This window comes from Aulostomus chinensis, chromosome 12, assembly GCF_037954235.1.
Source record: "Aulostomus chinensis isolate RoL2024-O1b breed Wild chromosome 12, RoL_Achi_v1.0, whole genome shotgun sequence".
Taxonomy (NCBI): domain Eukaryota; kingdom Metazoa; phylum Chordata; class Actinopteri; order Syngnathiformes; family Aulostomidae; genus Aulostomus; species Aulostomus chinensis.
This window is the reverse complement of record NC_141331.1, coordinates 9,996,591-10,010,747: the sequence shown is the minus strand read 5'-3', so window position 1 is coordinate 10,010,747 and position 14,157 is coordinate 9,996,591. Positions and strand designations below refer to the sequence as shown.

Below are 14,157 nucleotides of genomic sequence, written 5' to 3'. Positions count from 1 at the left end.
CGAGCAGATTGATTGGGGCGTCTGATCCTTGAGTAAATTCCTGTAAATCAAGTTGATGTCGTGCTGGTAAAACCCTCCATGTGGTTGATGGGCTTGATTGGAGAGCTGTAGGGGAACATCTACCCCTACTGGTCACACAGGAGGCTGAGTTTGTACCACATGCAGTGGCAGTACAGGAAAGCCTTAATGACCTCCAGAGCTTCTTGATCCTATTTTTGTTGTTTAACTTCTTTTTTTTTTTTTTAACAACCTTTTTTAAATCAAATCAGTCAAAAAAAAGAAGGAAAAACTCTGCAAAAATAATTCTCATTTGTTCCACATGGTATCTCAGCTGGGAGGTTGCTTGTCTTAGCCCAGGTTTGAAATTATTTTCCCCTCAATTTACCTGAAATTGAACGCTACAGAATTTTTGTTAAATTCGGGGGAAAACAACCCTTTAAGTTATTTTAGCAATAAAAATGTATTTTGCTTCCTGAAGAAAATATATAATACGTTCTATTATGTATAAGTACTTTGCATTGTCTTTAAGCATGTTTTCTGTATGTGCACTCATCAAGCCTCAATGATTGTTGTTGTTCTTCAAAGGATTTTAAATGCAATAACTTGTGACCATCAAGAAAATGTGATACCCCCCCTCCAAAAGATTAAAGTGACTAAACAAAATAGCAGAAAAGTAATGATTGCAACTGCAAATTTCACTGTGAACTTGTTAAACCACTGGTTAGTTACATAATAGAGGGTTTAATTATTCAAATGAATGTATAATCCACTTAAATTAAAGGAGTCTGACTCTGATTTCCTGCAAGATCATTAAAAGTCTTAAAATTTGCTCTAAAATGTGGTTTTTGGTCTTAAACTTGAGTTTGATAGGTTTAGGAAGTAACTTCTCTGAGGTGGTTTCTTCAGAGTCATTGAATGTGTGTGATTGAAATATCCAGGCTGTTACGTACAGGAAGTACTACTTTAACATCCTGTTTTATCTAGGGATTCACAATATTTTTGCAGGTATTTTACAACGAGGTTAATTTGGCTAAAGGCCAGGTTTATATGGCAGTGACATTTTGTATGTATTGACACATCGAATCATTGAAAGAAAAAATTTCCAAACATGGAAAAGCCCATGAATCCTACATGCGTTTTCAATGGTAATTTCTCATCGTCTGTATAGCAAAGAGACTAGAACCTCAGTGGGAGGACTTATTGAAAAAAAAAAAAGGTTATTAATCAATAGCGATATTATAATGCGTCCCCAGTTTCTCCTCAACAGTTCATATGGAAATAAATTAAGTTATTTTCCAATGGTATTCGTCCTGTGCAGGAACCTTTCTTACTGTTGTGGAAAGTTTAAAAAAAAAGAATACTATACATAGTCGGCAAATTCATAAATGGGATCATTTAAAGTAGGAGACTGTTGATTGGCGGCCACACCTTGGAAACAGCAGATAGTATTTATTTCCTGCTCTGACCAGCGGTCTTGGTTATAAATGTGTGTTTTGTTTAGGTCAGCACTTCTCTGCGTTCCCAAGATGTCACTTGCCTTCTATTTCAAGCTCATTCTGCTTTTGCTTTTTTTTTTTTTTTCTTCTTTCAGAGTGGAAATAATTTTTTGGGGGGGGGTTGTTTGTCAGCACATTGAGCAAATTAGACATAACATCCACAGGCAGGGATGTAAACAAACCCATGACTGTGTTGTTGCATTTCTCTGCCCTGTGTTTATCTGCTCCCAACACAATGCAGGGTCCTGTATTCCTACTTAAAGGTCAGGTTAATAGATACTATGTGCTTTGATTGACACATTCAGTGGCGAGAAGAAGCAGGACTGCTACAGGCCGGTGTGAATTGTGTTAGCATGTCATTAGGAGCATAGCTGTTTGGTAAATAGGCCCCAGCTTGGACATTCCTCTGTTCTGTAAACAAGGCGAGGAGTCTCGGCTCTACAGTAGGGTGGCAGTACTGTTCCAGGGGTGGCGGCAAGTCATATGTAGAGACACTCGAGTGTAGCCAAAGGCTCCTCCCCTCTGTCTCTGGTAAAGGTAGAGGAAGACTCCACATCCATGCATGAGCACTGCAGGTTCGCTGTCCCACAGTAAACCCCAGCCCTCTTGTCTGAGTGCCTCCCTCCGAGAGACAACCGCCACAATCAAGATCATATCTCAGACCAGCTGAGTGATTCTGCTCCATCATGCACATCCTCCACTTTAAATCGTTTGCTCAATTTTAATATGTTGGAACAGAAAGTGAAAGTGGCACGTAAAGAGAAGAAGCTGCAAGAGAGGCGGGAGGAAGATGGGGGGTTGGGGGGGGGGATACGTCTCAGGACGCAGGGGCCCATTTAAATGTTTGCGCAGCGTGCACATTTGTATTTTCCTATTTATTTCTGTTTGTCTTCTTTCGTCTTTTGTAAATGAATGCAACAGTATTGCAAGTAATTAATTCTGGAATAATATCTCACACATCATCTCAGCAAGGCGTGGACCCCCTGCTTGAACCGCTCCAATAATCCATATTTCTGTGTCGCGCATAAATAAATAAAAGGCAAACTGTGGGGATCAGTGACACTGTCTGGATCGACAAGTATACAGTGACAGCGACTTGATTTTCCTCCCAGTAGCTCTTGTCCCTCCCCAGCCCGAAGGGACCCATAAGGCACGGCCCTTGTTATGATTTAATGAAATAAATCCTCTACCCGCTTTAAGCCCATCCCTTTGGCTGAATGTGATCATCATGCCACTTATTGTACTTTCTGGCACAGCCGGGAGGGATCCCTGTACATTCACCTCCAAACATGTTTTCTTGTGATTTCAGGGGAGATTTTATTCAGAGGCGGTGCTTGTTGGATGTCGTAACGACACTTTTTTCCTCCCAGAGTCCCTGTGAAAAGAGTTTGACCAGGGCCAGAGTTGGTGCTGGGGGGTTGCCTATAGCTTAGGATTTCCTAGGGGGGTAATTGCTGTTTTCCCCATCAGATTTTCCTCTTTTATTTTATTTTTGTATTTTTTTTATTTTATTTTTCTACTCATCTGAATATCGCTTCTCTCACACAACACTTGAGGACCCCTTGGAGATTTTTCCTCTCAGATCATGAACAAACTATATGTTGGGAATTTAAGTCCGTCGGTCACTGTCGAGGACTTGCAGCAGCTCTTCGGGGAGAGGAAGCTGCCAGTGGCCGAACAGGTCCTACTGAAATCCGGCTATGCTTTTGTGGACTTCCCCGACCAGAACTCGGCCGTGAAGGCTATTGAGACTCTCTCGGGTAAGTGTAGATTTGATAAGTGATGCTGCGGTGACAGGGAACATTCACAGCAAAAATAATACACCTCCCAAGTGTGAAATATGATTATTATGATTATTATTATTTTACTACTGTGGACGTATTGTGATCACATTCGTGTGTACTATGAGAGTTTTGAGGTGAACGCTCAGTCGGGCGCGTTTCAAGCAAAATTGGATAAATTATCGATCGCAGGACCCTCGGGGCTTTAATGCCCGTCAAAGAAAACACGAGCCGTCGTAACGCAAATCTCCACCATAAGCGATATTTCTGGAGATTCCGATACTGCGGGGCGCTACTTTGCAATCACCCGCTGGAATGTATGGGGTGGTCTGATGGTTCGGGTAGGCATAATTATTTTTCACTTATTTTTTATCTTGATTTTATTGAGGAGAGCCGAGCGAAGCGAGCGCGGAAAACTTGTCGGCTCCGTGTTCCTGTGATGCCTGGGCATGTTTTTACGAGGTGTCTTGGAGGTGGGTCATGGGGGTCCGGAGGAAAGAGCTAATAAACAGGTAGCTGAGGGGGGACGAGGTGAGACGCTAATTCCGTGCTGCGCCAGGCCACTCAGAACCAAACCCCGTGTTCAAGCCTCGCCGAGGAGCGCTTTAAATCCGGCTCCGGCTCGCTCCACACGCAGAATTAACACACACCTAAGTTACCTTCAAAGGAAAGTTATTCTTCTTTCCAACCATCCCCTCTTTGATGTTACATTCTGTACTGGAAGCAGAAAAAACACCCCTCATTGCACTGTGAGGGTTGTGGGAGTGGAAGGCATGGCTGCCCATTTCCCCCCACACTATATGAGCTTATCATGCTTCACGTTGGCGCCGAATCCGTCTTTTGTGGCCGGCAAAATGTGACAATATACGTTATAATCTCAACATTTATCCGCCGCCGTGCGCCCCACACGCCCGGAGAGAGCACCTTTTCACGGGGTCGGTTGTTTGAATGGGAACGCACCTACTTGGTGAAGTGATTCAAAGTGTTGCTGAAGCCCAACCAGCCTGCTTTGTTGCTTCCATTACTCGGCTAATGTTACACTATCAATTTTCGCCCCAACAGGTAAAGTTGAATTACACGGAAAGGTGATAGAGGTAGACTACTCTGTTCCAAAAAAACTAAGGTAGGCCTACAATGTGACACACACACAAACACACACGCACACATACGCACACATACGCCTATACTGTGCCCCATGGCAGACTGTGTGACCTGTAGGCTTCCGCTGTGAAATATAGCAAGCACATTTCCCTTCTTTTCTTCACTCTGTGTGTGATTAACGTTGACTGTGTCGGCGGAGTTTGAAAAATCAAGAGGAATGGTGATTTTTACCCCCTCCAAAAAAGAAGAAAAAAAAGAAGCGACGAATCTTCCAACATCTGCAGGGACATATCGCGTGATTTTGAGGGCAGGCCTGACCTACTGTAATGCGTGAAAACACACACAGACACAGACACAAACACACATACACACACACACACAGACACTCACACAAACAAACACACACTGTCATAATCACCTGAATTAGATGTCACATACTTTACTGTAGAATGCTGCACATATACGAACCCCCTCCCCGCTCCGCCACATAATCATTTTTACCAACATAACTTTCATTATTGACTGTAACACCGCAATGCACGACGAGTTGCATACCAATCAGCCTCTCCTTTGATTACTATATGAATGTGTGTGTGTGTGTGTGTTTGTGAAGAACATATTGTGTGTGAGTACGGCGAGAGTTGGCATGACAACACTGTTTTGTACTTGCATCCACGAGCTTTTAATTGACTTGAATACTCGTAATCTGAATTTGAGGTGCGTCCACGTATAGGCTCACCGCTTTCACAACATTTCCCGTGGCTGTATAGGGAACGTTGCGTGACAAAAAGGTAAATATTCAAGCCTCTTGTGGAGGAACACGTGACCCATCCGCCTCCTCCTTCTGTGCCCTTTCTAACTCGCTGTCTTTTTTTTAAAAAAATGTTTGTTACACAGACACACCGTAGAGAAACAATATATCGTTATTTACTCGTCTTTTTTTTAATGTCTCCATGTTAACCGCAGGGGTGCAACATGGTTGAAAAAAAAAAAAGCCTACGCCACTCCCCCCAGCCAATGTGCACGTAGGCCATGGCAATGTTGGAGAGCCTCATAATGGCTGCCATGATGGCCCTGCTCTCTGCGCGGCCATAGGCGGAATCAGAGGCAGCAGAGCTCCATACATGCGCCCGCCTGACTGCGTGTGTCCAGCCGGCTGTGTGTTGAGCTGCTGGACCAGTGTGTACGTCCTGATACCGCAGTCCTCGCCGTATCTGCGGGCTCGCACATGTACAGGTGTGTGTTTTGAATCACCCCAGTCTGTGTAAAGCGGGCGACGTCACACGAGTGCCCCCCCCCCCCATTATTTTATACTTTTAAAATAATTTCAATCGTTTTTTTCTGTCACTGATAAGTACTTTTATGTTGTTTTTGAGTAATGTTGTGGAAATATTCACGTTGAATTCACTCTTTAATTACATGTTTCTTTGTCCTGCATAAAGGGTGAAATTATCTCAAGTTGTGGTGGTAAAACTAATGTATATTGATCTTTTTATTGCATATTTGTAATATTTGAAGTGGTCTGACACAGATTAACTCATCTAATTACTTTAAAAAAATTTAAAGTTGGACTTTTAAAATAAAATTTCATTTGTAAGTGTAAATTTCTAATTAAGGTAATCAGATAGTCATGTGGAAATTAGAGATGGGTTTAATTTGAAAAATACGAGGTGCAGTGTTGTTAAAAAGTGAATGGAGGCGAAACCCATCAGTAGTTCTGTCATTATTGTGGCTGTGTGAGTCTTCAGGCCTGCTGGCTGCTCTTGGTTGTGGGCTGCATATGTTCTTTTTAGTCTTTTTTTTTTTTTTTACTTTGTATTGTTGTCATTTGCCAGATTAACAAATACATTGTCTCTATTTTGAGAGACAAAATCAGAGATGGCGGATTCTGTCTTCATAATATTATCTTTGTTTGTTAAAGAGCTCGTTCTCGAAAGAACAGGGCCTTTTGAACTTAAGCTTTCGAAGCAGTTAGAAAAGACAAATGTGTGAATTGTTGGGATTTTCACATCAAGAGTTTCATTTAAATGTTGTGACGTATATCAATTTTATATTCCGTCTTTTGAAATGAGCCCAGAAGCATGCGCTCCCACATGATTTTGTTATGCGTATTATTTCCAAAATTACACACGCTTTTTGAATTTATCTGTAAATTAATCTTATTATCCTTTCATATTCAGTTTCACATTGTTAGTCGTATTTCTAATAGAGTTCTAAGAATTAATAGAATGGATTCACTTGACTGTTACTATAATAATTTAGTTGACTTAATATTGATTCACTGTGGTTTTCAAACTAGAAAAAACTTTGAAAAATGTAATTTAATATTGTATTTTAGGGAGCAAAACTTAAATTCATGTTATATGTTTTTCCAAAAAAAAAAATCAAATTAAAGCTATTATTCATGAGCTTGTTAATTAATTGTAGGCCTTGCATCTTAATTATTTAATCATATCGCAGTCATTAAAGACCGGCGAAATTAATTCAATTTATGAACCATAATTATTCATTTTTTAACAAAATGATCTAAATTTGATTCCAAGAATGCAATTTAAGGAGGAAATGGAGTTAGTTTGCTCAGTAAATTGTGTAACAAATTGCTCATATATTTGTTAAATGGTGATATGATGATATTTCATTGTTGCTAAGCAAAGCGTGTATCAACATCTCTGCGAGCACGACGAGGAAAGATTGTGAGACCTTGTGTTAATTGATATACGTGTTATATAAATGACATGCAACGTTGCCTGACTGTCAGTCGTGTGGAAGGTTGAGGAACTGGGAATATTAGGCATGTGTGGACAGGATAGTTGTTGCGGGATAAACACATCTGTGTTCCTGACTATCACACACTTGTTTACTTGGATTGTTTTGCTGCTGCAGGGGTGTGTGTGTGTATGTGTGTGTGTGTGTGTGTGTGGGTATGGGGGGTGGGACTTGACAAAACCAGCCTTTCCTCCTCTTTATCTCTCTGCACCTTTGACTTATTGTGGAGTGTAAATGAGCCCCAGTAAACAACTGATGGACTTGTGATTTGTCCCGTTAAGTTGCATCACAATAAAAACAGCTTTCATTCACGGTTATTGTAGTTAGACAAATTCATTGCGAGACCAGTTTCTTGCAAAAAAGAACAGAAACGGAGACATGGGTGTAAACATCTGCATTGCACCACGGCGCACATGCAGATGTGTGTGTCGGCTTGTGAGCGCACACAGAGGCAAAAACAGCGAAATACGATAGCCATCAGTTGATCCACTCCGAATCCATTAAAACTCCCTAGTTGATCCTGGGTGCAGGGGAAGCTCTCCAAGTGAGGCTCTTCTGATAGCAGGAGGCGCTGCTCTCCTCTGAAGCCACATACCCTGCACCCTCCTCCTGACTCCTAATGTCTCCCCTCACCTGTCTGAGGAGGAGATGCCTGAGGTGCCTCTCAACTATTCTCCCCTCGAGAGCAGCGATTTTTTTCTTCTTTTAACTTACTGTTAATTTGTTGCATGCTTTAATAATGCTCATGTGTGAAGAACAATGCCAGATGAGATTATTAGCAACCCCCAGAATTGATGCATGAGAGAATATTTTCATAGTGCTTTGGCATTTAAATCTCAGCACATTTGTATAGCTATTAGTAACTTTATTCACAACCGTGGAGGAGTGTATTTATCTCCCGAGCACATAGCTTAGGGGAACATCGCGATTAGATGTGAGAGAATTGTAAATTCATCGTGTGTCTTTTAGACTCACTGTTTAAGCTTCTCCGGGGTTTGAATCTCTCTCTCTCTTTTTTTTTTTTTAAACCAGACCACTGCACATGTGCGGAGGAGCAGCTCTAGAGATTCACTCCTCAGCAAGCTGTCATTTACATTCTACTCCAACCTGTTGCATGACTAATATCTTACAGCTGCATTACAACCAAAGATGACTCTCCCGTTAGGAGATGTGGGAAGTGTTGCCAGGATGAGGAGGATCGTCCTGACCGGACATCCTAAGTCTTGCATTTTTCTCTTAATACTAAGTCACCACAACTTGCTGCGAGATGAGAGAAGTAAAACAGGAGTGTTGGTCTCTTCTCCATGGCTGGTTAGAGTTGGTTTCACCTGAAGGGAAGTGACAGAATTGGAGCAGCGGTCACTGATGTGCCTGGTCAGTGACAGAGAGCAGTCTTGGCTGAGAAACACCCTTCATTCAATAAGACGCTAGGATGGATGGGGTGCTGCTTCTTCTTCTTCTTCTTCTCCTTCTTCTTCTTCTTCTTCTTATTCCGCCTGTGTTTAGCATTTGTGACCTCGCCATCACATGGTACCAACTCATTATTGAATGATGAGAGTCATGGAAAGACAGGCCAGAGGGAAAATCAACCATCATTGATTGGAGATGAAAGTCATCTTGAGCCACTGAAGTCATTCTTCTTCTAAATGCCTGCAAGAGAATTTGTCCCTGAATCTATATTTTAATATGCTTGTTGAAGTGATTTGCAGTTTAAGATCCATGTCAGTGATCCGGGAGCGACATTCAAACTGATTCACTCACGTTAGCTTGCTGTTGCGATAAAAGAGCTACCGGTGTAATCACCACCCTCCTCGCCTGTTAACATAGACAAGCAGATGTTTGAGGATGCTGTTTTACTAAGTAGGGTTTGATGAATGATAATCAGGCTCCATGCGAATATTTAATTCATTATAAATCATATTTATGAATAGTACAGTTTGCAAGTTCTGTTTTTTAGTAGGGGGATGTAGCAGCTGCTTTGTCTCGCCCTCTTTTCTGTCCCTCACACACACACACACACACACACACACACACACACACACACACACACACACACACACACACACACACAGACACAGCTGAAGCACCCAAGAGAGAACCTGTGTCAGTGCCAGTGCACCCAAGGGTGTGGTCTCCATGGGAAGGGTGGGCAGCTGAGGCTCCCAGCAGGTGTCACCTCTCATGCAGGCGGATCCTGACCTTGACCATATCAACACTACAAAACCCCGGAGAGCTGAAGAGCTCAGACGAGTCTTGAACAGAAGAAATGAATATGGTGAAAACTAGCAGCCAGTCAGACTGAGCCGGAGGATGCAGCTAAGCATGTGCTTGTTGGGGGTCCGGGCTTGAAGGGGACTGGTTCAGTAGCAACCTGGCAACAGTGTTGGCCGGTAGCTTCACTCGGTTCTTACTCCCTTTACTACTTCAATAATTGATGGACTCATACCTGGTTTGGATGTTCTTAAAGTCAAAATGAAATAAACAATGCCGTTTAAACTTTTGTTTAGTAAAAAAAAAAAAAAAAAAAAGGTCTTTGTATTTGTAAATCAAAATCCAATCATTTTTCTTCTTTTAAAATATAATCTGATGCATACTTCTGAGACAAGCATCAGATTTTGCTTCAGCATCTGTGTGAAGCTGGCTCCCTGATGCTGTCTGGTGTACTGTGGAGCCTTGCCTAACGTTATAGCACAACACACTCTGGATACGCCCACACTGAGCGTTCCAAATTACCCCCGATGTTCATTCCCACCATTCTATCCTGTTTCACTTCGAAATACGTCACCAGACGGCAGTTAGACTCTCTTTTTGTGGCGTTTCAGCCGGACTTTAAAGCAACATGTGTGCATTGGTTTTATAAATCATCGCTTGTGTGTAGGGCCAGTTTTATATATTTTTTTTTGTTGGTTTTCAACTGCCTGGGAAACATCAGAGTTTAAAAGATATCCCCCCTCCCGTCGCTAGGTGTGGTAGCAAAGGTGTTCTCCTGATCGTCCATGTATGTTTACATGTGCTGCTGTATTAAGTTCCAAATGTTCCAGGTGATGTTCTCCATGTCACCATGGGAACTGGTTCGGAGTGTTTTGCTTAGTTATTGGAAAAGAGCTTGAACGACAAAGGCTTTCAGAATATGAGACCAAAGTGTAAGAACACCACACAAGCTGCAGAACATATGTACCTCATGAGATTCATGGGAGGAGTGCTGATCTCTTTTGATATCACTGCCTATCATCTCTACAGTCCGTTTAGAGACACTGTAATCCCCCCCCGTGCTGCAGGTCTGGGACTGCAGTCCAGCTTCAGTTTGGAGCTGCGGATGCTTGTGGTGGTTTGAGCGCTGATTTCATACGAGGGTGAATACGTATCCCAGTGAGGTGCGTCAGTCAAAAATGCCAGTGTGAAGCTATTTCTTCACTTCAAGGGCTTCATTCACTTTCTACAAGTGCGGCAGGGAAAAACTGCTGAGTCCAACTATGTCCATCTATGTCAGAGCCTGAACCCTTTTGTGACCTTTCCTATTCATAAACCCACTCGGAGCCATCATTTCCATCCTTTTCCATATGTATGCACACCCACCACAGAACAAGTCATCTACAGTTAGCTTCGCACACAGCTGAGCCTCTGACCCAACCTGAAGCACAGGCCGACCATTGTGCTTCCTCTGTTTCATACTGTCTCTGACGGAAGTGGAAGATGAGGAGAGTCAAAAAAGCTGAGTCAAAGAAGACGTGTATATCTGACGTGCTTTTCCCTGTCCTTTGCATGGGGGGGGGGGGGGGATGAGCACTGCTGATAGAGGGCAGCATTTCTTCCTCCTCCTCCTCTTCCTCCTCCCCCTCTTCCTCCTCCTCTTTGCTGTTGGTGGCTGGATGTTGGTTTACTCATCTCTCAACAGACTGTAGCAGCTCTGCTCACATCGAGGAGGAATTTCAGGCTGACTGGAAATTCCTTTATTTTCAAGTCTTCATCTGATTTTTTTCATTCACTGAGTCCGTACAGGGGTGAGAGTCACCTTGACTAACGTACGCTGATCAAACTGAACATTGACACAAACTTGCTAGTTTATCTGTTAGCCTGAACAAAGGCAGCGTAATGAAACAGCTTCATAATGGCTAATTTTTTTATTCTGTATGAGCTGATTTATTTTAAAGGTTTAGGAATTCATAAGTACTCTTGACAATGACATTGTTTGTGCAGAAAAGCAATTATAATTACCACATTAGAGTCCTTAAAAATGCCACCTACTCTTCTCCTTTATTAAAAATTCCATATTACATGAATATGAGCAAATATTATTCATTTCACATTGCATTGTTGGACACAAAATATCCTCTAATTCTCTGTAAAGTCTATTTTCACCGTTTGTGACCCGGAAGATTCAAAGTTCCATGTCATATTTGTTTCTGCTGAATTTTGGACCGGGAACAGCTTCCAAAAATATTCGTGATGGCACAAATCTTGCTCGTAGAAACAGAATTTCACTGACCCAAGTGTACACTTTCATTCATTGTCATCCTTCCATCAAACTCTGCACATGAATCTTGCTGGGAACCAGAAGAAAACCACATTTTAGACTGGAGCAGGATTTAGATGCTCATTCTGGAGGCATTCATTTTTTTGAAGGGTTTCTGAGATGTGTTCCTTAGATTTTGTCAGCCTTAATTCATATAAAGTAGTCAGGGAAAAATGTTTCTGAGTTTGTAATTTATTGAAGATATATCCCAGTTTAGTGTTACTTTACACTGGGTCATAAATAAAGGTTGTAATTTGAGAGTCAGTTGCTATAACAGTAAAACAATTAAATCCCCAGGACAGAACTGGCCTGGTTTTTCTCTTTATTTTTTTTTCCGACTGTGTACACATCAGGACCGAGAGCCTCCTTTTTCCCTCCACATCGTACTGCTCCGCTGGATAATTCCTTCTGAGATCAGGAGAACAGCAGCTGTGTCACTGCAGATGATAAAGTGAAATATTTAGCTGCATCTTCACCTGAGACCGTCGATCCGTGTAACTCGCTGCGGTTCTTTGTTCAATTCCCACCGTTAAAATTAATATATTTTCCATGGTCAGATGTATTATGTAGGCTACACCCTCAGGCGCTGATGGAACAGTCAAGGCATGAGCACAAACCATAAAAATTAGAATACAAGAGTTAGAGTTAATGAAAAATAACAACATAAAATGAAAACGCAAGCGCTCTTTTTGAAGTGATGGTAACGAGGAAGAAAAATGTAAGCTTTTTCGAATTTTTGGGGATCTGTAATTGATCTGCAAGTGCATATATATGCATGTATGTGTGTATATATATGTGTATGTATATGTATGTGTATATACATATGTGTATATATATATGTATATATGTTTGTGTATATACATATGTGTATATATGTATATGTATGTGTATGTATATATATATGCATACAGAATGTGTGTGTGTATATATATATATATATATATACACACATATATACACACATATATGAGTATATATGTATGTGTGTGTATATATATATATACACACACATACATATATATACACATATATGTGTATATATGTATGTATGTGTATATATATGCATACAGTATTTGTGTGTATATATATGCATACAGTATTTGGAGAATGAATAAGAGTTTCTCTGGTTTAAATATTTATCTTGAAATGCAGCATTGACTGCTTTCTAAATATTAAATGCAAAAAATTAAGTCGGTTAAAATTCAAAATTGTTAATAGCTTTGAGGGACTTGTGAACAAAAGCAAAGTTCATTGCAAGCCGATGTATGAATCAATGAAAATAAAACAATAAAATGATTTTCTTGTGGTCTGTTAGAAGAAAACATGTATTTGTGGTTTCTCGCTGGGCGTCACATGAAAACACTGATCCTCTCTCGTATCCGTGTCATAGATATTAGCATAGCATGAAGATTGGAAACAAGATGATGGATAGCCAAGCTATTTCCAATGCTTACAACAGCAGTGTCATGGCAAAAAAAATTATTAGCAATTTCTTATAACTCTTCTGTAATGATTTTTTCTGATTCTTTTTTAATTTAAATGTACCGATACTCATGTTTTGGTTCTTTCTGCGCCATGGTCTCAGATTCTGCTCAACAGCTGAAGAATTTATTTGACAATTTTAATGAGCCATAAAACCTGTTGCTTTGCGCTGCTGTAAATGATCCTGAGTATGATTTCAGCCCACAGATGAGTCGGGTATTTCAGCCAGGCAGGTGCCGGAGAGCAGGATGGCTCCATCTGCCTCTTTGCCAACTGACTCAGCTCGTGCCAATACACAGTTAGTCCTGCTGAGAGAGACGGAGTACGTATGTGAAAGAGACTGATGGGGGGAATGTGAATATAGACTGTCTAAAAGGGGAGACCTAATTGAATCCCTTACTTTAAAACACCAAATGTCAGATTTCAGGGAGAAAAGCCACTGCAGAAGTGCACAATCAGAAAGCAGAGTGTGTTACAAAAAAAGGTTTCTAAACTGTTGCCTTGCTGACTCTTTGATAATAACCCCCTGGAGGAGTAGAATAAATTATTTTGAAGAGTTCAATCTGTGCGTGTCTCACTAAATGCTCAGGCTTTCCCTTGAGTGTGGTAGCTGCTGCAGTAATGCTGTTGTACTGCACACGTGGAAAACCGTCAAGCTAATACCTTCTCGCTATATTGTCAGCATCATGACGTGCTTGAAAGTTGCTAGGAAACAAGCTGATTGACCAGCTAGTTTGAGCTCAGCACGGAGCTCATCATACTTACTCCAACACATTGACAGTAGTTGCGGGTCGCCCGGTCAGCATTGCAGAACCACAGCATCATGCAACTTCAAAACACTGATTGATGAATTTCATATCTTGTCAGCTTAAATGTAGCACACGTCCGCACAAATCCAGTTACGACCGCAGAAAAAAAAAGAACACGATCTTGTGAATACCTCAAGGCCAAAAAAAATATGGACATCCTCAGCTGACCGGGTTAGTAAATATTTGATGCTGGAGCAGTCATGCATATG

At 41.3% G+C, this 14,157-nt stretch overlaps 1 protein-coding gene across 2 annotated transcripts in view; it reads left to right on the top strand.

Moving 5' to 3' along the window:
* The first annotated feature begins 2,723 nt into the window (after positions 1-2,723).
* The window catches only part of igf2bp2a (insulin-like growth factor 2 mRNA binding protein 2a), a 57,481-nt gene continuing 46,047 nt past the window's right edge, over positions 2,724-14,157 (top strand). For both annotated transcript variants that reach the window (XM_086221184.1, XM_086221183.1), the window contains exons 1-2: positions 2,724-3,256; positions 4,340-4,400. In XM_086221184.1, the coding sequence (XP_086077310.1) occupies positions 3,082-3,256; positions 4,340-4,400 (236 nt within the window). In that variant the 5' untranslated portion in view covers positions 2,724-3,081. The remainder of the gene's footprint in view (positions 3,257-4,339; positions 4,401-14,157) is intronic.